The 26,497-nt window shown below is 36.3% G+C and overlaps 1 protein-coding gene across 2 annotated transcripts in view; it reads left to right on the plus strand.

The window, feature by feature from the left end:
• POLK (DNA polymerase kappa) overlaps positions 1–26,497 on the plus strand; it is a 73,023-nt gene that overhangs the window by 5,561 nt on the left and 40,965 nt on the right. Inside the window, exons 1-2 of one of the 2 annotated variants that reach the window (XM_029942449.1) lie at positions 11,834–11,852; positions 22,256–22,418. In XM_029942449.1, the coding sequence (XP_029798309.1) occupies positions 22,284–22,418 (135 nt within the window). In that variant the 5' untranslated portion in view covers positions 11,834–11,852; positions 22,256–22,283. Of the gene's footprint in view, positions 1–11,833; positions 11,853–22,255; positions 22,419–26,497 lie in introns of those variants that run through there. The other variant, XM_029942448.1, reaches the window with a different exon arrangement.

The raw sequence follows: 26,497 nt of genomic DNA on the forward strand, positions 1-26,497 counted from the left end.
TAAACCAGGAGCCCAGACCAGATAACCAGCTAAAGAGATCAAAGGGCCATAGATTGTCAGGTGGAATTTGTTGTAGTCTTTATGCTTGTTCTGTAATTTTATGAATTTGCAGTTTTCTACTTCTCCAGAGGATTTTATGTACAACTGGTGCTGTTTGCTATTGCATAAACATCTTGTTCGGCAAGTAGGTAATCAAGGTCTATGCAATTATCCAGCTACTTTAGCCAATGAGTCAAGTGATCATTGTTAGACTGCTGCTGCCTTACTGGTGGAATCGGCAAGTTTTTCCAGTTCCAGAGAGAGATTCTTTCTTTCTTTTTAAAAATTTTTTATATTTATTTATTTTTGAGAGACAGAGAGAGACAGATTACAAGTGGGGGAAGGGCAGAGAGAGGAGACACAGAATCCAAAGCAGGCTCCAGCACAGAGCCCAACACGAGGCTCGAACTCACAAACTGTGAGATCATGCCCTGAGCCAAAGTCAGACACTTAACTGACTGAGCCAGGTGCCCTGAGAGATTCCTATCATTTATTCATTGGCGTGAACAATGGGATAAGCACCCTTATGATGGAGGCAAATCCAGAATAATATATACCTCCTGGGAGTTCCCATTTAAGGCAGCAATGGATGTTTGATGGGGAAGACCAGTGGGAGGAACAATGGAAGGCTTCATATTTATTGTGGATGCCTGTAGGCTAATTAGTAAGCACTGGCTTCCAATCTGCCAGCTATGTAAACACTCATTGGCCCATTGAGTGGCCCGTTTGCCACAGGCAGGTAAAACCAGGTGATGAACATAATTCTTGCTAGGGTTTGATTATTAATTTGTGTGGTTAGTTTGTATTATTCAATTGGCCCTTTGAACCAAGGACTAGTTGTGTTTGGGGAACAACTATGGACAAACTATCCTTTTCTGTAGACTTTATTCTTTTTTTTTTTAATGTTTATTTTTAAGAGAGAGGAAGAAAGAGAGAGTGTGTGCACAGGATAAGGAAGAGAAAGAGGGAGACACAGAATCTGAAGCAGGCTACAGGTTCTGAGCTGTCAGCGCAGAGCCTGACATGGGGATCTAATTCGCTAACTGAGAGATCATAACCTGAGCCAAAGTCTGGTGCTTAACTGACTGAGCCACCCAGATATCCCTGTGGACTTCATTCTTGAAGAGTGTACAGAGGGGTTGTTTTGTTATGCCAAGCTGACCTGTAGTAGTAGAGAGAACAGGGAACCGTATAGATAGAATCAGTGAGATGTGTTCCATCCAGAGTTATGATAGAGAGCTCAAAGAAGTTTGACCCTGTAATATCTAGAGGGATATGGGCATAGTTAGCAGTCACATTGGAAATGAAGGAAAAGTTTGTTCTGGGGAAGACTAAAGGGTTGCAGCTCTCATGGACAGGTCCAACAGAAAGGTTTCCCCTTTTTTCAAGAGATTGGGAGATTTGAATGAGGGCATTGTCTCTCCAAAATAGATAAAGGAGAAAATGAAGTGAGAAAAAACAGAAAGGAGAAAATATACAGGCCTGATCCTGTCATCTTGGGGGAGCTGTCTGCTTCAGTATCCTGTGCCTCATTTCTCAGAAATCTTTAAATTTTATTTTAAGTTTATTTTGAGAAAGAGAGGGAGCTGGGGAGAGGGGTGGAGGGTAGGGGGTGGGGTGGAGAGAGAGTGAGAGAGAGAGAAAGAGAGAGAAAGAGAGAATCTCAAGCAGGCTCTGTGCTGTCAGCATGGAGCCCCATGTGGAGCTCCATCCCAAAACCCTAGGATCTTGACCTGAGGTGAAATCCAGAGTTGGATGCTCAACCAGGTGAGTTTCCCAGATGCCCCATATTTCCTGGAAGTCTTTAATTTAAGGTGAGCCATCAATGGGAATTCCAGTCAGGGTTTGGGCTTTCTGTAGATGAGACTCCTAAATCTAGGAGTCAATTCCTTGTGATTTAGTGGTACAAGGATTGGTCCATGACACAGATCAGGACTTTTTCAGTGTGGTTGAAGAGAGTCTTTTTGGAGATGTCTATTTCAAGAAATGAAATCTCCAGGTTGCATTGTGTAGTGTTAGAAGTCTTCATCTCCCAAGAATGTGCTGTGAAAAAAATTTTCTACTAGAGCATGATTATTTTTGAGGGATGTAGTAGGTCTTTGCAATGTCAAAGTATAGCCCCTTTTATTAGGTGCAGGTCAAAAGAGATGGAAGCTAGAGGTATAGAGTACCTAGTAATTATCTTAAGGTGTGAGAACTTATGAGTTCCAAATATAGTAGATCTGAGATTTGGAAGGACCATAAGTGCTACTTTGGGCCAAGGTAGTTAGTTGGAGGGTTTCCACAAATTTTTGCCAGTTGAGTTTGATGATGCAGTTTGTTTGACTAGTTCTGAACAATGAGGATGATAGCAGTGAAAAGGCTGTAGAAGTGGCCAAACACCATACACTTGCTGTAATATTTGACCAGCATGATGGGTTTCCCAGTCACTGGGGAGCTCAGGTAGGGTTCCCCAGGTAGGAATGATTTTTTGTTCCAATAGGATATTAGCTACTGAAGAAGTAGTAGCTTGTCTACATGGAAAGGCTTCAAACGAGTGGGAAAACTTGCAAGTCATTACCAAGACATATTTGTATTCATGAGATGGGGGTGGCTGAGTACAGCCCATTTAGGAGACCTCAAATAGTCCTTTGGATAATTTAAAGTGCCCAGGAGCAGTGTGGACAGATATTTTGGGTTGTTTTTTTGATGAGGGCAGCTTGCTATTGCTGGACAACAGGGAAATCTTCCTGATGGGCTATGCAAGCTTCCGCAGGTGGTACGCGGGTGTTAGCCTTCCCTTCATGGCTTCCTAAATTCCAAGTTTGAATTTTGCTTCCTTAACACATTTTCACAGGATCTATCAGATGTTTTGAGTAATAGAACAAATTTTTGCCCTTGGTGGAAAAAAAAGACCAAAAGTTTATCATAAAATTTAGTTGAATAAGAAACTTGCAATTAATCTGACCAGATTACTACATTCTTTACATACTAAGGGTCCCCACAGCCAGGCAACTGCAGAATTTCTCTCTTCGTGCTGCATATGTTGGCACTATTTTCTTTCTCCTTATTTCTCCCCTTCCCTTGTATTACCATTGTTTCTATGTGTTGTGTTTTACTGTTGTCTGTTAATACTTTCCCTCTTATATTACTTCTCCACCATAGCATCATTGGCAGAAATGATGGGAAAAGCAGAGGAAGGAATAGTTGAGAAAGAGTGAGAAGCTGGGAGAAAAACAATCTGTAATGGAACCTTCCATCTTGTTTTAATTGACTCATAGGAATAAAGAAAGGAAGCTTATGTTATCCCTACTCTTAATTCTTACTTCACTCCTGTTTCCTGCCTCAGTATCCCAAGAGCCCCTAATCCTCTGACATTTTTTCCAGCCCTGTGATTGCTGTTTGTATCCTGGTCTCAAATAGAGGCTTGATGTTTTCTTTCTATATCTTAATCTCATATTTTTGTTTTCCTCCAAGGGGAATAATTATGATTCTAAATGATTAGTGGCAGTAAGTTAGGTTATCCCTGTTAGGGAGGTGGATATTTAAGTAGACCCTGCCAATACTTTACTTGCTTTCTTTTTCTTTCTTCTTTAGTTCCTTCCTTTTTTTCTTTCCTTCTTCCTTCCTTCCTTCCTTTCTAACCCTCACACTGTTTGGATCAAAATACTTTTATTAACATCAATTATTATTATATTATGCTAGATCTCTGTTCTTCTCATCTCTGAGGTGACTTTGTATGGAGGACCTCCTTGTGTACTGAAGGATAACTGTTTGCTATGGGGGTGTACGCATTGATACTTCAATGCATTGTTTGCACCTACATAGGAATGGGTCATATCCCAGAGAAAGTTCTAATACTTGGCAATAAGACGGGGATTTCAGAAACAGAATTTCAAAGGGCACGTAGGGCTACCCTTTTATCTCATTTCCTGTTGTACAGGGAAGAGCTGCTCCAGGCATGTTCCAAGCAGAAATGTTCGTTTTTACTGTTGAATAAAACTGAAATTGTATTCCTTTATCTTTTATTTTACATCTGGTTTTCTGGGATGAAAACTTGTCAGGGGTAGTTGGTATTTATTTCATAGGTTTCACTATAACAGTAAAAACTCCTGTAGTCTACAAAGTACACAGTACACATCTATTATAGATGAACAGTGCTATTAATATCCACTCTCTCCATGTACACATTTTCTTTCTGTTTTTTACCCTCAAGCTTTTGAGTCTCTAACTTTTAACCTCTTTTTCTCTGTTATATTCAGAAATTGTTTTGTTAAAGTCAGACTATTTAAGTAGTATGTTATTTTTAAATATTGGTAGGATCCTCATGATGGTTATTTTGTAAATGTGTTTTGCTTCCCGTTTTTCCCCCCAGCCCTTTCATTGTTTCACTTTTACTGTAATTTCAGATCCTCTTCTCCTTAGTCAAGTAAGCTGAAAAATACCATTAGAGAACAATGTTGTTAAGGTGATACGGTTTATGAACATACAGCTTACCTTCATCCTCATTTAAGGTATTAAGAGCTGCTCTATGATGATCCTGATTTAGGATGCTATAAAAATAAGAGATATATACCACATATTCCATAGATTCATTGTTTTCTAGCATTTTACTGTCTAGGAATGGAGGCAATTATTAAGTGTATAAAAATACTGATTTGGTTTTAACAGTGACAGTACTATTAAAGAGCAAGTAAAGATTTAAATTGCCTATCACATAATGTTCACTAAATATTTAAGGATGAATGGAGTAAGCTTAGGTGGTTGATGGTTAAAGGGAAGCTGTAGGAACTACGGTTAACAAGGCTGAGGAGCAAAATCACCAACAGGTTAAAATTAATGAGAGACCAAAGAACCGAATTCCACCATAGCTTTTTTTGAGGAACAACTATCATTTGTTAAGAACCTATCCAATGTTAGACATTGTTTTACATTTATTACATTTAGTAATCACTCTTCACAAAAATCCTGCAAGTAGACATTCTTATTTTACATATAAAGAAATTAATGTTCAAAGAAGTTAAATAAGTTGACCAAAGTCATAGCTTATTAATAGTCTAGCTCAGACTTAGAAACTCAGAGACTTATAATACACTTTGAATATATATAAAATTTATTTTAAACTAAAAAAAAAAACACCCCCAAAACAAAGACAACTGTTATCCTGAAATGATTAAACATTTAAGTATCCTTTAGAGCCTGATTACATCCTAGGTTGTTGCATAGTTTTTCTTTAGTTTGAAATTTTTCTTTTGAAGAAAATTCATCCACATACATTTTAAAGCTGCAATGGCATATTATGTAGGCAATTTTCAGTGTTGTTCTATCATAACTAAAGAGGTATGCTCACAAGTCTGTTTCTTTAAGTTTTTTTTTAATGTTTATTTACTTTTGAGAGAGAGAGAGCAAGCCAGGGAGGAGCAGAGAGAGAGGGAGACAGATAGGTTCTTTGCTGTCAGCAAAGAGACCAATGCAGGGCTCTGTCCTATGAACTGTGAGATTGACCTGAGCCAAAGTCGGAACCTCAACTGATTGAGCCACACAAGTGCCCCAGCAAGTCTGTGTTTTAATTATCCATAAATAATTTAAGTGATCTCATTTATTCTTTTGTCTAATGTTGATAAAAGAATTATATATTGATTTAACTCGGTATTTCAGGAAAAATAACCATTGGTATCATCATTTTTTATATTTTTGAGTAATTTTGAGAAGCAACAAATAAGGGATAGTAAACAATAACTTTATTAGGAATTGTAATAAGTATTGAAACTTAGTAAACAAATTTTTATTCTGTATTTTCCTGAAATGAGTAATGAATATCTTTTGAAAGCAAGTAGCTGCTCATCAACTTCTATACACAATCCTAGAGCTATCCATCCTATAAATAAAGATTCTAGATATCTTATGCATCTTTAAATTGATTCTAGCTTATCATTATGTCTAGTTCTTTATCTTGAGCTTATAACATCAAAGTGTAATAACATTGAAAACTTTGATATCTCATAATCTTCTTAAGAGAAGTCATCTATTTTCTTTCTTCCATAATTGAAAAATATTTTCAGTTTTATATTTATCAACACTACTTAGAAGTACAAGCCCAATAAGGTTGTCGTGTCTGTATCTATTTCCTTTATCTATGTCCTTCCTGACCCCTTTGCATACACATCCACCTTAGTCATTTGTTGACTTACAAACTGTGTTAAGTAACTTCTAGTGCACAAATACCATAAAGGGTGAAAGAACACTGCCATATGACATATTAGCAAAATGGGATGTTGTAAATTCTTGTTGCAAAATACTCTGTGATGAAGACCTTCCCGTTGGGTGACTAACTGGATGGGAATGCCATATTTGCTTTTCTTAAAAATGTATTGTTGGGGCATCTGGGTAGCTCACTCAGTTAAGTGTCCGACTTCAGCTCAGGTTATGATCTCGCAGTTCCGTGGGTTAGAGTCCCGCATCAGGCTTTGTGCTGACAGCTCCGACCCTAGAGCCTGCGTTAGATTCTGTGTGTGTGTCTCTCTCTGCTCCTCCCCTGCTCATATTCTATCTCTCTCTCTCAAAAATAAATAAACATTAAATTTTTTAAAAAATTTTTTGCAAACTGGTGTAGCTCCTCTGGAAAACAGTGTGAAGTTTCCTCAAAAAAATAAAAATAGAATTACCCTATGACTCTGCAATAGCACTAAGAATTTATTGAAGGGATACAGGAGTGGTGATTCATAGGGACACATGTACCCCAATGTTTATAGCAGCACTTTCAGTAATAGCCAAATTATGGAAAGAGCCTAAATGTCCATCAACTTTTGAATGGATAAAGAAGATGTGGTTTATATATACAATGCAATAGTTACTACTTGGCAATGAGAAAGAATGAAATCCTGCCATTTGCAGCGATGTGGATGAAGCTGGAAGGTATTATGCTGAGTGAAATAAGTCAGTCAGAGAAGGACAGATATCATATGTTTTCACTCATGTGGATCTCGAGAAACTTAACAGAAGACCATGGGAGAAGGGAAGGGGAATAAATAGTTTCAATCAGAGAAGAAGGAAGGCAAACTGAGGGTGAATGGGGGGGGTAGGGGAGAGGAAAATGGGTGATGGGCATTGAGGAAGGCACTTGTTGGGATGAGCACTAGGTGTTGTTTGTAAGCCATGAACCACGGGAATTTATCCCCCAAACCTAGAGCACACTTTACACACTGTATGTAGGCCAATTTGACAGTAAATTATATTTTAAAAAAATAAGTTAAACCAACGCAGGAGCAAGAAATGTATTATTAATTGTTGGATTAATTGTAGCAGTAATCAAGAATTAAACCCAAAGATTAACAACTAAAAATTTTTAATAAATAAAAAAAATTATTTGTTTACTCATTGTTAAGTTTGAGAAATTTATGTATTTGAGTCATCTGAAAATTCATGGTCTGAGATTTTGCTTGCATCAGTCAAGCAAAATAATGATCAGTTTCACCATCATCATAGTCTAGAGTGATGTTAATTTCTTTGCATACATCTTTTGATTTGTCTAATAATTGTGAAAGTCTCTTGTTGGTTTTCTCATGTTTGCCAGTATGGGCAGAAAATGAAAAATTCAGAACTTTCAACTATGGTTAGCTTTCATTAAAGCTTTCATCAGTAAAGCTATCAACCTCCCCCTTCCCGCTGCAAAAATGTCTCTGTACTGTTATAGTTTCTTTCAAAGAATAATACAGTGGGCAACAGAATTAGAAAACTGAAGTATGCCATTAACAATGATGATATTTCACTACCAGATCATCCTTCTAGGTGATTCCATTATTTCACTTTCTTATGATTTTTCCTTTTAGTATAAGTGATGAATAATGATGAAATAATTGCTAGGATAATGAAATATCAACATACTCAAGGCACAGGAAAATAAGATCCCTAAAATATCATAATGCATTTTCCATTTCTAAAGGGATCACTATATGTATCTTCAGTTTATAAAAGTGTCAAATACGTAGAGAAATTGCAAGATAGAGTGAACTTTATTCTGTAAGAAAAGAATGAATATTTTGTTCTTCGGAAGATTTCTAAGTTCTTTTTCTTTGGAAGATACGAAATATCAATCAGTGCTGACAATAAATTTCAAAGAAGAAACTCAAAAACTAAAGCTGGGTCTAACAGATCCTTGTGTACCAAAGGTTAATATAACACTGTTCGTTAGTTTATTTTATTACCTGAACACAAACTAGTTTGTATTTCCTTCTCCTATCTCAAGTGAAAGAGTTAGGCATTGTAATTACAGAATAATAATAATTTGACCAAATGAGGCATTCATCTTAAAGATCAAAGCACATATTGTTAAACTACTAGTTCATTTATCTTTATCCAATCCAGTGAAATTTTTACATTAAAAAATAGGTGTATGGAGTATAAAAGTTGATATATGCAAAATCATTCATGAAGTATATAATATTTGCCCATTGAGAATAGTTTCTTTAATGTAAGAAAAGCATAGCAACTATGGGATCCCACCATAACAAGCATTTAACAGTAGAACCACACTTTATAAATCATGATCTGAGAGAATTATCAAAAATCAAAGTGAAGGGGACCAGTGCCCTACATGTAGTGATATTTACTTTTGCCCTCAAGTAGACATGTGAAAAGATGTGGGAAGTAAAGAAATGCTAGTAAATTCCAGAGATGAAGGCCTTCTCCAAAAATACCTTTGCTTCTTTCTAGTGTTTATTTCTGGTTTTTAAGGAATAAGAACCTGAACTTTTTTCTGATTAACATTAGTGTATGATACTGCAGACAGAAGTTAAATGGGTACATATATAATTTAAACAGATTTTGTTAGTGATATTCTTGAAAAAAAGGATTAAGAATTTTTTAAGCCATGGAATTATTTTTTCCCTTCCTCCCTTCCTTCCCTTCCTTCCCTTCCTTCCATTCCTCCTTTCCTCCCCTTCCTTCCCTTCCTCCCTTCCTCATTACACTTTGGGGAAAAAATGTAAATATATGCAATATAGGGTGGGAGAGAATGAGGAAGGCAGTGCTGCTGTACATCAAGGGACAGAGAAAATCTTTTAGCTATTTAAAAGGGCAGGTGAAGACACAGGAGTAAGGGAAAGTGTTCACAGAAAATACAGGCACCAGGGCTTGCTCTGTCCTTTGAAGGAAGGGATGTGCCTGGGCACATCATGGCCAAACTGATGAAAACCAAAGTTAGGGAAAAAAACTTGAAAGCAGTCAGGAAAGACACATTACATAGAAAGAACAACAATTTTGAACTATCATGATCTTAACAAATAATGGAGGCTTGAAAACCATGGAGCCACATCTTTAAAGTACTGAAAGAGAAAAAGCCTGTCAACTCCATACCTGATGGAAATATCTTCCAAGAATAAAGATAAAATAAGTCAGCTGGCATACTGATTAAGAACATAGGCTCTGGAGGAGCCCCTGGTGTTGAGTGTCCTACTCTTGATCCCAGTTCAGGTCATGATCTCACAGTTCGTGAGATCAAGCCCCCATCAGGTTCTGTGCTGACAGTGAGGAGCCTTCTTGGGATTCTCCCCTCCCCTGCTCCCCCACTGCCCCTTCCCTGCTCACCTGCTGCTCTTAAAATAAATAAAATATTTTAAAAATTGTAGGCTTTGGAGACAGAATCTTTGATTTGAATTTCAGCTTGGACATCTCTGGTGCTCATGGATGAATTGCATAAATTCTCTAAAGTACAATTTCCTTGCTTTTTACTAACATATACTTTATTGGGATAATACCTAGATTTGTAAGTAATGGAGAAAAATAAATGAGAGAATGCTTTTTAAGCACTTAGTACTTTCTTGGCATATGTTAAGTTGTTAGAAAATGTTAGTTATCATTTATTCATATGTATTTTTAGTAAGTGTAGCCAACCTTTATGGAATTTTATGCTTTCTATTTTTATCTTTTTTCCCCCAGCTTTAGAGAGGTTGGCTATATCTTGAAAAAGGAAGAAATCACTGACAATATTGTAAATGAGAAATCACTTTTGCTGCTACTTTGACTTGTACAAAGACAAGATTTAGGAAGCTCTTATTTTCGGAGAAAATTCTTTCTTATAATAATGCTTTCCCTTTATTTTCTGAGTTGCTATAGGCAGAAATATAGGGCTTTTATTGATCATTGATTTTTACTGAAATTATTACATAAGGCAGTCCCTGGTAGAAATGAACTTTGTTTTAGATGCCATGATTATTGAAGATATTACCCTTGTATCACTAGGAGGATCTGCAGTTGATCCCCAAATGTATTTTACTAAAGTCTGAATGGACATCATATTTTCCTACTTTAATTTTTGTTTCCTTGTTGTTGTTTTATATTCCTTATTTGAAAATTTCTTAGGCTTTTAGAGCGTTTTCAAAATAACGATGTCATTTAAAAATAAGTTTAGACCATAAATTGTGTTTTCTATTACAGTAATAAATAATATTTTATTATTTATGCCAGTTTTGCATTATTTCCATTAAATCTATAAAAAACCGACTCTTCCTTTTTTTTTTTTCAATTTTATAGAGAGGAAGGGAGAGGTGAGCAGGGGAGAGGGACAGAGGGAGAGAGACTCTTAAGCATGCTCCATGCTAAGTATGGACCCTGACCCAGGGCTTGATTCCATGACTTTGGGATCATGACCTGAACCAAAGTCAAGAGTCTGATGCTCAACCGACTGAGCCTCCCAAGCACCCCTGTTCCTTCTTTTTTTTTTTTTTTTTTCCAGTCATTTTTGAGAGAGAGAGACAGAGGGTGAGTAGGGAAGGGCAGAAAGAGAGGGAGACACAGAATCCAAAGCAGGCTTCTGGCTCTGAGCTGTCAGCACAGAGCCTGATGTGAGGCTCAAACTCAGGAACCATGAGATCATGACCCAAGGTAAAGTTGGACACTTAACCTACTGAGCTACCCAGGAACCCCTGTGTTCCTGCTTTTATGGTAAGATTATAATAATTTTGTTTTATCTTCTTTGTATTTATTATGTATGAGCACTAGACCTGAAATATAGTCTCAAATCTGCCAATTATTAACTGTATGATTTTATCTAGGGTATATCTAAATCTATACCTTAGTGTCCTCATCTCTTAAGAAGATTAAGTAGGATTATACATGTAAAACACTGTAAGATCCAAATATTACTTTTTATATTACTGCATTTAAAAAGACTTAACTGTCACCCTTAAGTTTATTCTATTCTGTATATTAACCTGCCCATCATTCATTCATTCAACATGTAGTTATTAAGCAACAGGCTTAGTGGCCTAGCACTGTACCAGGTTTTGCCCTCTTAAAATTATATTTTGTTTGTACTAAGTGGTGTGTAGACATACTGCCTTATTTTTTCTTGCACAGATTCCAGGAGAAAAAGGTATTTGGGATACAAGTTATTCATTTGATCCATTTATTAATATATTTTAAATTTTCACCTTCATTCAAATGAACCACTACTAATCTTTAGGAGACAACTGTTTTATAGCAGTGTTACTCACACTTTGATCTATGTACCAGTGCTAATCCATAATTACACAATTTGAGAGTCATCTATAAATTTATTATCTCACAGTTTTGGTGGACCAGGGATCCCAACATGGATTAACTGAGTGACCCTGGATCATGAGGTTACAGTCAAGCTGTTGTCTAGGGCTGCAGTCTTATCTGAAGACTTGACAGGAAAAGGTTCCACTTCCAAGCTCACTCCCATGGACCTTCTGTCAGAGCTGCCTCACAAAGCAGCTGGCTTCCTCAAAGGGGGCAATCCAGACTGAGAATGGGAGCATCCAAGATGGAAGTCACATTTTTTAATGTGATATCCCATCCCTTCTGGTGTATTGGTAAGAAGTGAGCCACATATTATGGTATTCATTTGTTGTGCCTTTTTCTTTATTTTCCTAGCATCTATGAAGTATTTTTAAAGGCAATTTAGTGGCATTAAGAAATCCATATTTCATTTGTAGATTAAATTTTGTTTCTTAGTATATTTGGCATTATAGAAATGAATAATTCATATGCTGGGAGCTACTGTCAACATTTGACCAGTTTTCATAATGCTATTCTACAGGCAGATTTTAATAAGAGGATCAGAATTAACCATAATAACTTATTGGCATTGGGAATGTGGTTTTGGCAAAAATGTTAACTGAGGAGGTTTTGCAAATGTGCTAAAGCTATTATGGTTTAAAATTTTGAAATCTGAGTAATTTAAGCTCTTAACTTTAATAATGATGCATACTTTATTTTAACCTTTTAAAAATTGTAGTCACATAGTGAAAAGCCACATTTTAAATCCCAGACCTAGGTTGCGATTATTCTTAACCTCAAGCGTTTGAGTAAAGGAGGTAACAAACTATCTGGTCCTGATCTCTGCTTAAATAAGTGAATTTCAGAGTCTACTTTGATTCTCACCCCTTTGAGGCCTAGTCAGGAAGAAAAAAGCATTTCTAACAAATACTAGATTAGAAATTAAAAAACCATATTTTTTCCATGAGGAAACCAAAGCATGGTATTCATTTTCTTTTCCTAAGTAAAGTTAGGGTGTCCTCCAGAGCCTGAGATGCATCTTGCTTACCTGTGAAGCTTGTACTTTACATTGAGGAATTAGATTAGGGGATTAAAATAATCTTTTAATATAAACATTTAGCATATATTTACAGTTTTAAAATGTGCATGTCCTAAAGTAATGTTCTAGAGATAATTTTGGGAATATTCTGGGATTTAATTTAAAAGTTTACTCTGAAGGGGCACCTGGATGGCTGAGTCGGTTGAGTGTCCAATTTCAGCTCAAGTCATGAACTTGCAGTTCATGAGTTTAAGCCCCACCTCAGGGTCACTGCTGTCAGCCTGTCAGTGCAGACCCTGCTTTGGAACTTCTGTCCCTCTGTCTCTTCTCTTTGCTTGTGTTCTCCCCCAAATAAGTAAATATAAAAAAAAATTTCAAACGTTTTAAAAAATAAATAAAAATTTACTCTGAGACTTGCTTTTTTCTTAGAAGTTTATTAATATATTTTTAAATTAAAAATTATTTGTCAAGCTTCATTAATAGAAAGCATTTCTGTACATATTCTTAACAACTGTATGTGATTTTTTTTATCAGTTATGCCAAACATATGATGAGAGTTTATTCATACAGTTAAGTATGAGATTAAGTTAAGCATTAGGTATTAATGTTGAAATTTCATATGTGTCTAGACTTGTTTATCTTAATATTGTATTCATTGACTTGAAGTAAACTGAAATGAAAAGTAAACTGAAATTCAACTCAAGTATTGATTTGAATATTAGGATCATGTCAGTGGTAAAACCTTAAAAACCATGAAGAATATTCTCTTTTTGGTTCACTAAATTCCACAAGATCCAAAGGGTGGATGCCATTTGTTCTTTTGACTTCCCTAAACTTAGGTGGCACTGTGTGTGTGTGTGTGTGTGTGTGTGTGTGTGTGTGATTTTTTTCACTTGCCACTTATTTAGTAATGAAGAATTTTCTTGTTTTTTCTGGGATTTCTCAATCAATTACATGCCCGTACATGCAGCCACATTGATCACATTTTAGAGAAATGAGTAAGAATGAAAGTGAGAGGAGAGAATCCACATTTGTTGCATGCTTGCTCACTATATGTTTACCTTGCTAGGGGCCCTTACATATCACGTACTTAATCATCAACAGTCCCTGGAAGTAAGTTTCACAGAACAGAATACCAAGATTCATAGACTTTGAAATCATATAAATTTCCCAAGAAGACACAGCTAGTTAAGTTTGAGAGTTTAAATTTCAGTCCATCTGACTTCAGATGGAAGGCAATTTATCAGGTTTCAAAGCATATACTTTTTTACATTAGCACTGAACTCTTTTCATTAAGTCTACTATACATTAAAATAAGCAATATATTTAGATCTCATTAAGAAAAACATAGATATCAGTTAATCTGGACTGCTTTTTCCTTTTATGAACAAGAGTTAATAGCTCTCATTAGCTAAAATAAATCACTTATTGTATAACAGATGATAGTTTAATAAAATATTCTAGGACAATGTTTTGCAACTTTTTCTAACCTGTACTCCATTTCACAGACCTTAATTTTTAATGTTATTTGAAGCTTCAAGACAATTATCACTAAAAACAAGTCATCATTTCTCCTTCTCCAGTTATAGCATATAACTCTGGGAAGGAATGCGACATCATCTTATCAATTGAGAATAATTTGCTGATTTGGATATAAATTCCAGATACTGATGTTTAGTATCAGATATTCTTCTATATCCTATGTGTTTAAATTTATTTTTATAACTTAGTGTTAATAATCATTAACAAATGGATTGTTACTGTTTTAAAATCAAAATAGTTTTAACAATATGATCTAAAAGAAGTCACGTTATATGGAGTTTTTGATTTATTAGGGTGAGGAGAAAGTATGTGTGTGTGTGATTTTTTTAAATTTTTTTTCTGTTTTTTAAATTTTTTTATTTTTGAGAGACAGAGACAGCATAAGCAGGGGAGGGTCAGAGAGAGAGGGAGACACAATCTGAAACAGGCCCCAGGCTCTGAGCTAGCTGTCAGCATAGAGCCCAAAGCAGGGCTCGAACCCACAAACTGCAAGATCATGACCTGAGCCAAAGCCGGATGCTCAACCAACTGAGCCACCCAGGCGCCCCTGTGTGTGTGTTTTAAATCATTTTGGGTTAATTACTCTAAAATCACAACTTCTTAGTGATGTTATTTCCCCATGTTTGACAAATCTTGGAATAGTATTTTCTGGCAGTTTAGTTTTTTGTTTATGGTTTTCAGGGACACATAAGATCAGGAAGAAAACATGACAAGAATGATTTTCAGAGCCTGGCTACATACAGAAACCACCTTTTAAAATTCATCAATAGTAAACAACTATTTGATTGTACAACAATGTGAATGTACTTAACACCACTGAATTGAAAACTTACAAAATGCTTAAGATGGTAAATTTTAGGTTATGTGTTTATTTTACAATTACAACAAAATTTAACAAAACATAAAACAAAGCAAACAATTGTTAACCTGAAAACTGCTAGTGCAATCTTGGAGTTGATAGCAATTTCAATGCATAACAGTATTTGCTCAGATACTTCTAAGTAGTTTGAATCAAAGATGTGAAGATCACTGTTACCTTTCCCTTTCTGTGGCTGACTACTTATTCTTTTACGTTAGTGATAGAATATATATGATGAAATTCTAGGAGAGTTGCAGAGCATTCATAGAACTAAGATTTAAGGAAAAATCTGAGGTTTTACTTAAGAGATCATTTGAAGAATATTATGCTGCTACAATGTTTTGAATACCTGCTGTAGACTAATTAGAACTATAGGAAACTGAAAAAATCAGCAGCAATGGATCAAGAAATAGTATCAAGAATAATATTAAGAAAACACTGGAACAATGTAGCAGAGGGGTGATTGAAAGAATAATTTTTCCAGGTTAGGAAAATAAAAGAATACTTCATACAACTTTTTCTGTCATTAAATATTTTCCTACCTATAATGTAGGATGTAATATATTATTCTTTTTTTTAATGTTTATTTATTTTGAGAGGAGGAAGAGGAGAGAGAGAGAGAAGAAGGAGGAGGAGGAGGAGGAGAAGGAGGAAAAGGAGGAGGAAGAGGAGGAGGATGGGGGGCGGGGAGAGAGAATCCCAAGCAGGCTCCATGCTGTGAACACAGAGCCCTACCCAGGGCTCCATCCCACAAGCTGTAAGATCATGACCCAAGGCGAGATTAAGAGTTGAACACATAACCAACTGAGCCACCCACGTGTCCCAAAAACCCATTTAAAGTAGTAGTAAGTCTGGGGCACCTGGGTGGTTCAGTCGGTTGAGCATCCAACTTCAGTCATGATCTCGCACTTCGTGGGTTCGAGCCCCGCGTCGGACTCTGTGCTGACAGCCAGCTCAGAGCCTGGAGCCTGTCTTCTGATTCAGTGCCTCCCTCTCTCTCTCTGACCCTCTCCTGCTCGCTCTCTCTCTCTCTCAAAAATAAATAAAACATTAAAAAAAAATTTATGTAACCTGGCTTCTGCCTGCCTCTTTGACACTTTCTTTTATGGCTCGCCACCTGGTCACTCTGCTCTGGACATATGTTCCCTTACTTTTTCTCAAATGCCCAAGCACCTGCTGCCTCAAGGCCTGTGTGCTCATTGTGGTCTCTGCCTAGATCTTTGCCTGATTCCCTCCTTCACCTCATTCTGTCCAGGGTTAAAGGCCTCGTAAAGGCCTTCCCCAGCCTTCCTAACACAGTGCCCTGCCCTTCTGCCAGGCTCTAGTCCCTGTGATGTTTGTATTTTGTATGATGGGTTAAATCTGTGTGGTTTTTGTTTGTTTATTTGTTTTTTGTTGTTTACTTTATATCACATCATCACCTAGTATGTTATTTGTATGTTTGCTTATTTTCTGTCTCACTCATGTAGGCTTCCTGAGAGTAGTTATTTTTGTTCAAATAAATATCCTCAGGACTAAAATAGTAAAATACTAAAATAGTGAAGTAGTGTTTGATACATAGAAGGAGATTAATATTGTTAAACAAAAGAATGAATAAATGAATGAATGTTTTCATTTTGTAACAAAATAGAAAACTCATACAAAATAGAAAATCTTTAAAAAGTTGCCATACAATAAATTGAAAGTTTTCTTCCATACCTTCCATATTTGCTTCCATAGCTTCATGGAGTCGTTTTGCTCACCTCTAGGGTGCTCACTAAAACAAAGATGTCAACAGAGGAAAAGAATCACCAGCCATCTATTTGTCTTTTGCAGTACGGAATGAGCATTCTGAATGGCATTCAGTTTTCATTACATAACTATTCAATTTAGCCATCTCTTGATAAAGCATTCTTTTTTTAATGTTTATTTTTCAATGAGTGAGAGAGACAGAGAGAGAGACAAAGAGAGAGGGAGACAGAGAATCCTAAGCACTTCATGAACTGTGAGATCATGACCTGAGACGAAGTTGGTATTAAGACCTTTATAGGGGCAACTGGGTGGCTCAGTCAGTTAAGCATCTGACTTCGGCTTAGGTCATGATCTTGCAGTTCGTGGGTTCAAGCCCCGTGTTGGGCTCAGAGCCTGGAGCCTGCTTCAGATTCTGTGTCTCCCTCTCTCTCTGTCCCTCCCCTGTTCATGCTCTGTCTCTCAAAAAGTAAAATAAATGTAAAAAAAAAAAGTAGTATTAAATCTTACTGCCCACAAAAATATGAAAAATACTCTGTGATCATTTTGTGCATCTTTTGTGAATATCATCTCTGCTGGAAGCTAGCTCTCCCTTTCAATTTATGGATTTATGAAGAAAGTAACAAAGAGTGGGAAGAACAGATAACCAGGACTAATGCAAGATTCTAGAAATTTGAAAATAACAAATACAAACCAATAAAAACAAAAATAGGCTTACCATAGGGACAAAAATGATAGTCCTAATAGCAACTCATAGGAATTCAAATATACTGAAACTTAGCATGTTTTATTAACTCTTCAATAATTTTCATAGATTTAGATCTAATTGGAAAGTATTTATTCAAAGAAATTAAATTTAACAAGGCAACTTAATTTCCCAAATAATAAATATAAACTAGAATCTTTTGAATATTAATGGAACCTAGCAAGTAAACTCAAACATGTATATTCAAAATATTCTTAAAAATTTTTTTTAATGTTTGTTTATTTTTGAGAGAGACAGAGTGCAAGCAGGGGAGGGACAGAGAGTGGGAAACACAGAATCTGAAGCAGGCTTCAGACTCTGAGCTGTCAGCACAGAGCCTGACATGGGGCTTGAACTCACAAACCATGAGATCATGACCTGAGCTGAAGTCAGACACTTAACCAACTGAGCCATTCAGGCGCCCCTAAATTCAAAATACTCATATTTTAATACTAGTCCCTAAATGTTTAATAAATTAATGTAACTATCAAATACCTTAGGAAAATAAGGTTTGTAAAATTGAAGGTTGTTTAACTCATATAGTTGTGCTTACATATTTAATATTGAAATAAAGAAAAACTACAAGTATTTTGCAGTTATTAACTTCAGGGCACCTGCGTGGCTCACTTGGTTACATGTACGACTCTTGGTTTCGGCTCAGGTTGTGATCTTGTGGTATGTGAGTTTGAGCCCTGTGTCAGGCCATGTTCCAACCCGCTTGGGATTCTCTGTCTCCCTCTCTCTGTGGCTCTCTCCTGTCTCTCTCTCTCAAAAATAAGTAAACAGTAGAGAAGGGGCACCTGGGTGGTTCAGTTGGTTGAGTATCCAACTCTTGATTTCAGCTCAGGTCATGATCTCATGGTTTTGTGAGGTGGAACCCCGCATCAGGCTCTGTTCTGACAGGGTGAAGCTGGTTGGGGATTCTCCCTTTCTCTCTCTCTTTCTTCCCCTCCCCTGCTCACATGCTTGCTCTCTCTCTATCTTTCAAAATAAACTTACTAATAAATATTAAAAAAGAAATTATTAAACTTAACTTCAGAAAAGTGGTTTTGCCACAGCCTTTTAATATAACTATGTAACCTTGCTATGTGAATAAAAGAATGAGAAGATGATAAAACTGAGTTCAGTCTTTCCACGCATTATTTACTGAACACCTATTCTGTGTCAAGCACTGTTTGAGGCATTGGGATATATCAGGTAAACAAAAATTTGCTTGGGAAATATCAGGGAATCAAAGTTCCCTCCCCTCTTGGAACTTCCATATTCACAGGAGAGACAAAAAGCATTCTAAGTATGTAAATTTATGTTATTATATGTTAGGAAATGGTTAGAGCTATGATGAGAGGTGCTAATCAGATTGAAATTTAAAGGAGGTGGTGAGGGTTGCCCCTCATGAGAAGGTAACATTTAAGCAAGACTTCGAAGAGTTTAGTCATTAGGTTATCTAGCCAAAGAATCCTAAAGGGGAAGGGAAGAGCCAGGGCAAAAGGCTTCAAGGTTCGAACGTACCGACCAGATTTGAGGAATAGCAACCAGTGTGGCGGGAGAGTAGTGAGCAAGAGGGGAGTATTAGACAGGTGTGAAGGTGGACAGGTAATTGGGATCCAGATTCTGTTGGGACTTTGTTTTTATTCTGCAGTAAGAATACATTGTACAGTTTTCAGCAGAGGAGTAATTGTGACCTAACTTGTGATTTAGAAGAATCATTTGGGCTACTGGTTTGATAATTGATTTCATGGAGGGCAGAAACAGACTATTTAACAGACTATTACATTAATCCAGGCAAGAGATAATGGTGGTTCACACTAGCCTGAAAGCAAGGACAGTAGTGAGAAGTGGTTAAATTCAGGATGCATTTTGAAAGCAGAGTGCACAGGATTTGCCAAATATTTGGATGGGTGGCATATGGGAAAGAGGGAGGTCAAGTATGACTCCAGATTCTTTTCATGAGCAGTTGGAAGGGATTGGAGTTGCCCTGAACTGAGATGAGGAAGGCTGCATGGAAGTTTTCAGGGATGGAGGCAGGTGAGATCGGTTTTGGACATGTTACATTTAGGATGCCAGACGGGGATTTGGACTGCAGCTATAAACTTGGAACTTCTTAAAATGTAGAGGATACTAAACTATCCTCACGAAACTAGGCTTGGTAATTGGGCATCAACAAGACAGAAAGGTAGCTGAAAACTAACTTTACCTATTTCACAGCTTTGCCTGGTGCAAGTGTTGCTAATGATAACCCAGTTTTTCTGACCCAGTTAGGGACCAAAAGCAATTCTCCGTAGAGTTTTTGGGCTAAGTAATATATTCTTTGTGAAATAGCGGGCCTTCAATAAATGTTTCTGTTCTTTTATACATTTCATTTTTTATAATTTTTAAAAATTTTTTTATGTCTTTTGAGAGAGAGGCAGCAAGTGAGCAGGGGATGGGCAGAGAGAGAGAGGAGACACAGAATTTGAAGCGGGCGTCAGGCTCTGAGCTGTCAGCACAGAGCCTGACACAGGACTCGAACCCAGGGACTGTGAGATCATGACCTGAGCCAAAGTCAGATGCCCAACCGACTGAGCCACCCAGTTGCCCCTATACAATTCATTTTTTTAAAGAAGGCAGTTTAAATGTAAGATTTGTGCATTCAACCTCTTTAAGCTTCAATAGTGTTCAGGAAAATATGAATGAATTACATTCCCCAGTTTTATTAGAAAATGAAAAGTAACTGAATTACTAAAGTGTAAGACAAAAATATAGGGTGTTATTAGGCTGACTCAGATAGGGGAAGAGAAAAATCAAATGATAAAAACAGAAAACTAGCCTATATTCCCATGAGCACTGGGAAATAACAGCACCAGTGGTTCTTACACTTGGGGGCACGTTGGGATAACCTGGGCATGCCTTAAAAATACGAATATCTGGTTCCTACTCTCTGACCCTCTAATTTATTTATCTCATGTGTAATCAGAACACACAAACAAAAAGACAACCTTAACTCATACATGCAGAAAACAGTTTGGTGTTGCTAGAGGTGGGGTGGGAGTAGGCGAAATGGGTAAAGGTGATCAAAAGGTACATACACATTTCAGTTTGTTAGATGAGTAAGTCATAGGGTATAATGGGCAAAATGGTGACTATAGTTAATATTGTATTGTATATTTGAAAATTGCTAAGAGATTAGATCTTAAAAGTTCTTATCACAAGAAAAGAAACTGTAAGTATGTGTGGTGATGAATGTCAACTTAATAAAAAGGAAAAGGCTCTCAAGCAGCATCGAATAAATTTGCCTTCTCTACATCATGCAAATAAGAAATTGCTGGCATAGTTTGTTTTAGATTCATGACAGCTGTTTACTTGGTCATTTCTTTGTAGCCTACATAAACCCCAAATTGAAAGTGGCTGTGATGTTATGGCAGCTGTATTAGACTTGGTTTCATATCCCAGTTCTTTCTTTTGCTTATTAGTAGACTTACAATGGCCAATTCATTCAACCTTCCTGAAACTCTGATTTGCATCTCCCTAACATGAGAATAACCAAATCTGTCTTGCATGATTATTAAATTTTTAAAAACTAATAAACATGAAAGTAAATTATAAAGAATTATTTAAAGATACTAAAGAATTATTATTTGGGGTGTCTGACTGGCTCATGGCTCAGTCAGTGGAGAAGGTGACTCTTGGTCTCAGGGTCATGAGCTCAAGCCCCATGTCGGGTGTGGAGCTTACTTAAAAATAAAAGAATTATTATTTGAGAGGATTTTTCTTAACCTTAGAAGTGACATAACATTGTAAAATGTACTAATTTCCCAGAAGTGAATAGATCGTTATTTTGTCTGTATTTTTTCACTGCCTTAAGAAATGGAGCTCTGGGGTGCCAGGGTAGCTGGTTGGGTGTTTGACTCTTGGTTTCAGCTCAAGTCATGATATTATGGTTTGTGAGTTTAAGTCCTGCATTGGGCTCTGCCCTGAGCCACGAAGCCTGTTTAGGATTCCCTTTCTTCTCTCTCTCTGGCCCTCCCTTGCTCCCACTGTCTCTCAGACTCCTTCAAAATAAGTAAATAAACCTTAAAAAAAAAAAAAGAAATGGCGCTCTGTACACAGAGTGTAATATGTGTTATTGAACTTGACATGTTTAGTAGATGGTTATTTCATATTTGTTTCCTGTACAGTATGTTAATATATAAAAAAACATGAACTTTGGATGTAGGTCTGGGTTTCAGCACAGATATTGTCACTATTAGCCAATTTGTGTCAGTAGATATGTTCTAAGCCTCAGATTTCTTCTCTCTTTATATTGTGGGTAATGAAATTTACCTTTCAGGGCAGGGCCATTGCGTGAGATTCAAGCATAAAGTGCCTAGCCTAGTGGCTGACACAAAACTTGCAGGAAATGTTAATTCTTTTCTTCCTTCTGAGAGTACAATAATCTTTGGATAGTAATTTTAAAATCCGAGTAATAATAATTTCTCGGAGCTCCTGGGTGGCTCAGTTGGTTGAGGTTTGATTGATTCTGCTCAAGTCATGATCTCACAGTTCATGAGTTCGAGCCTTGCATCAGGCTCTGTGCTGATAGTGTAGAACCTGCTTGGGATTCTCTCTCCTCACTCTGCCCCACCTCCACTCACACTCAATCTCTCTCAAAATAAATAAACAAATAAATAAATAAACATTTAAAAGATAATTTCTCAATGGCTAAAAATTTTTGAATTCTTAAATGTTTTTCTTATTTTGCTTATTCTTTATCATTTTAACTTTTAAGTGTTCACCTCCTCACCATGAATGCTTTGAAAAGCAGTGTTTATTTTGTGTGCTTTTTCAGATAATAAAAAAAGCTTTAAGTTTATACCATGGATAGCACCAAGGAGAAGAATGACAGTTACAAAGATGATCTTCTACATAGGATGGGACTTAATGATAATAAAGCTGGAATGGAAGGATTAGATAAAGAGAAGATTAACAAGATTATAATGGAAGCCACAAAGGTATGTTTATTGTTTCTTTTGATATCACTAATTTAGTAGCTTAACTTTCTGTTTAAAAGAAAATCAAGCGTTGTAAATATTTTTTATATTAATTTTTAATATTTTAATGTAGCTTGTTACAACAAATGGGTATGGAATAATCTGCCTTCTGTTCTGTTGCTCTTCCTCTGGCTGTCTAGTTTTCTGCTTCATGTACACATAATATGCATGTGTTTCATTAATGTAACTTAGAAGTCTTTCCATATGAGTAAAGATCTTCATTCTTCATGCCTGCATGTGTGGATATAATATAATTCATTGAACCAGGCAGAATGTTTATTTCTGAGCCTGTATGTCATTTCTAGTTTTTTGTTTTTACCAACAATACTACAGTGAATAACCTTGTATTTCACAACTTTACACATGTGCAGGTAAAACAAAAGAGAGATTCTAGAAGTAGAATTATTCCACCAAATACAGATAACAAAAAAGGATATATGCATGTGGAATTTTTTTTTAATGTTTTTATTTACTTGGAAAGAGAGCACAACCAAGGGAGGGGCAGAGAGAGAAGAAGAGAGAGAATTGCAAGCTCTGCTGACAGCACAGAGCCCAACACAGGGCTCGAACTCCCTAACTGCGAGGTCGTGACCTGAGCCCAAATCAAGAGTTAGATGCTTAACCGGCTGTGCCACTCAGGTGCCTCACGTATGGAATTTTTATGAATTGCCCAATTGCCCTCCATAGTGGACGTATTGATTTAAATTTTCACTGCCAATATTTCTGCAACTGTGCCGGCACTGTGTGTTACTAAGCTTTTGGATTTTCCTGTCTCTAGTAATATAGTGTAGACTTAATTTGCATTTCTCCTATGAAAAGTGAGATGGTGTATCTTTGCACATGTTTAAAAAGCCACTTGTATTTTCCTTTTTTATAAGGTGTCTCTTGTCATTTGCATAATTTTCCATTAGATTATTATATATTGTTTGACTTTGTGATAATTTATCCTTTGCAGAAGCTTTCTGTTTCCCTTTTTATTTTAAGTTTATTTATTTTGAGAGAGAGAACATGTGTGAGCAGAGGAGGGACACAAAGAGAGGGAGAGAGAGAATCCCAAGGAGGCTCGTGCTGTTAGCATGGAGTGAACAGTAAGATCACGACAACAGCTCAACACTTCACCAACTAAGCCACCTTGTTTGATTTTTCATGTGTACTTGAATTAGTCAACTGCATATGGCTTTCTCCAAGGTCATAAATATTTTCTTCTAATATTTTTATTTATGTATTATGAAATAAATATCCATGCAGAAAGGTAAAATTTAAGAGAATATCCTTATTTTAAAGAAATGCATGCTGATATCTACAGCAGCTTACTTTTAAATTGTTTAACCAAAAAGAAGGGGAGGAGTGTGTGTGTGCACACACATGCATACATGTTTGTGCAGGGCATATTGGAATGAGGGTATGTGTACTGTGTATTCATAGGAGTTGTGGGAGAAACTGAATGTAGCAGGATATTAATAGTTGGTGAATCTAGGTGAGGACATATGGATGTTCTTTGTATTATTCTTTCAAATGTTGGAAGATTTAGAAATCCCAAAATAAAAATGGAGGGAAAAATAATTTTTTAAGTGTATAAAATATAGATACAGTTTTAAAAGTAAAAAAATTGAGATGAAGTAAGCAACATAATATATGGACCCTGGTTGGATCTTGGTTTGAACAAATATATTTGGAACAGTTAAGGGAATTCGAATGTGGACAGGGTACTAGATTGTATTAAGAAATTATTGTTCATTATTTTAGCTTTGAAAATGCTATTATGATTACATAGGAAAATGGCCTTATTTTTCAAGATGCATACTAAAACACTATAGAACAGCTAAATGTTATTATATCTGTAATTTAAAACAGTTCACTTTTAAAAAAATCAGTGAAGGAAATTGGGCAAAATGTTAGTTGTTAAATCTCAGTGATAGTTTTATATATATGTTTATTGTACTAATCTGTATTCTCTGAGGCTTTTTTGAAAATTTCATCATAAAACTTAAAAAAAATGAATTAAAACATATGATCCTAGTCTTCAGGTTAAGAGATAGAATATTTAAGTCATCCTAGATTTTATCTTTCCTTTCTCTTTTCTGTGTCCCAGTAACACTTATTAAATAGTTCATCCGTGTCTCACCGATCTGCAGTGCTTTCTTCTGTTCCACTAGATTGTTTGTTATCACGTCATTACAGCATGACATTAATTACAGTATTATAGTAAATTAATTATAGTAAGTCTTGATAACTGCTAGAACAAGTTCTTTTTTGCTCTTTATTCTTTTTCATGAGTATCTTAGATATTCTTGAAACTTTGCTCTTCCGTATAAGTTGTATATGGTATACAGTTGACCATTGAACAGTGTGAGGATTAGGAGCACTGACCCCCCCCTCCCAGACACACACACACACAGACGTTGTCACACAATTGAAAATCTACATAAAACTTTTGACTCCTCACAAGCTAACTGCTAATAGCCTACCATTGACTAGGAGCCTTACCAGTAACATAAACAGTCGATTAATACAAATTTTGTACATTATGTGTATTATTATACTGTATTCTTAAAGTAAGCTGGAGTGAAGAAAATGTTAAACAAATTGTAAGCAAGAAAGAGTGTATTTACAATTATTGAAAAAAATCCATGTATGAGTTAGCCTGCTGCAGTTCAAACCCATTATGTTCAGAAGTCAGCTGTATATACATATCACCTGGTTGATATGTATCAATCACATAAAGTATATACCTTATATATATTTTACATATCAATATATGTTAAGATATTTATATTTTTTATATAATATATATTCTCTAGTGTGGGGGCGTTGGGGAGTTCATCATAAATATCTTTTAAATTGAAATTTTCTAATACTTACTGCTTCCCAGAAATTCAACTTCTGTCAAATTTTTATCAGAAACACTTTTTTTAGTTTTAGTTTTTTTTTTTAGAGAGAATGTGAGTCAGGGAGACAGGCAGATGGAGAGAGGGAGAGTATCTTAAGCAGACTCCATGCCGAGCACAGAGCTTAATGGGGCTCAATCCCATGACCCTGGGTTCATGACCTGAGCTGAAATCAAGAGTCAGATGCCCAACCACCTAAGCCACCCAGATGCCCCTATCAGAAAATTATAAACATACAGAAAATTAGATACTAAAGTGAATTCCTAAGTAATCATTACCCAGCATCAACAGACATCATCATATTTGCAAATATTATTTCATCTATCTCAACCCTCCGTACTGAATTTTGGAGGTAGAAGATGGAATATTTTAAAACAAATCCCAATAAACTGGACAAATTTCTAGAAACTTATAGTTTTCCCAAACTCAAGAAAATATGGAAAATCTAAATAGCCTTTAATAAGGAAAGAAATTAAATTAAAAATCTCCCCCTTCCTGCCTGCAAAAAAACAAACCAACACCCCCCCCCCCTGCAAAAAAAGCAAACAAAAAAACAGGTCAAGATGGCTTAAGTGGTGAATTTTATCTGACATTTAAGAAGAATTAATACTGGGGCTCCTGGGTGGCCCAGTTGGTTAAGTGTCCGACTTTGGCTCAGGTCATGATCTCACAGTCCACAAGTTCAAGCTCTGCATTGGGTTCTGTACTGACAGCTCAGAGCCTGGATCTTCCTTTGGATTCTGTGTTTCCCTCTCTCTCAGCCCCTCCCCTGCTCATGCTTTGTCTCTCCCTCTTTCAAAAATAAATAAAGAGGTGCACCTGGGTGGCTCAGTCGGTTAAGTGTTCAACTTCTGCTCAGGTCATGATCGCACTGCTTGTGGGTTGTGTTCAAGCCCCGAGGTTGGCTCTGTGCTGACAGCTCAGAGCCTGGAACCTGCTTCAGATTCAGTGTCTCCCTCTCTCTTTGCCCCTCCCCCACTTGCACTCTCTCTCTCTCAAAAATGAATAAATGTTAAAAAAAATTAAAAATTCTAAAAATAACCATTTGGAAAAAAATAATAAACATTAAAAAAAGAAGAAATAATAACAGTATTCCACAAGTTCTTCCAGAAAATAAATAAGTATGTAACATTTACCAACTCATTTTATGAG

The sequence above is a fragment of the Suricata suricatta genome, chromosome 6 (genome assembly GCF_006229205.1).
Source record: "Suricata suricatta isolate VVHF042 chromosome 6, meerkat_22Aug2017_6uvM2_HiC, whole genome shotgun sequence".
NCBI lineage: Eukaryota > Metazoa > Chordata > Mammalia > Carnivora > Herpestidae > Suricata > Suricata suricatta.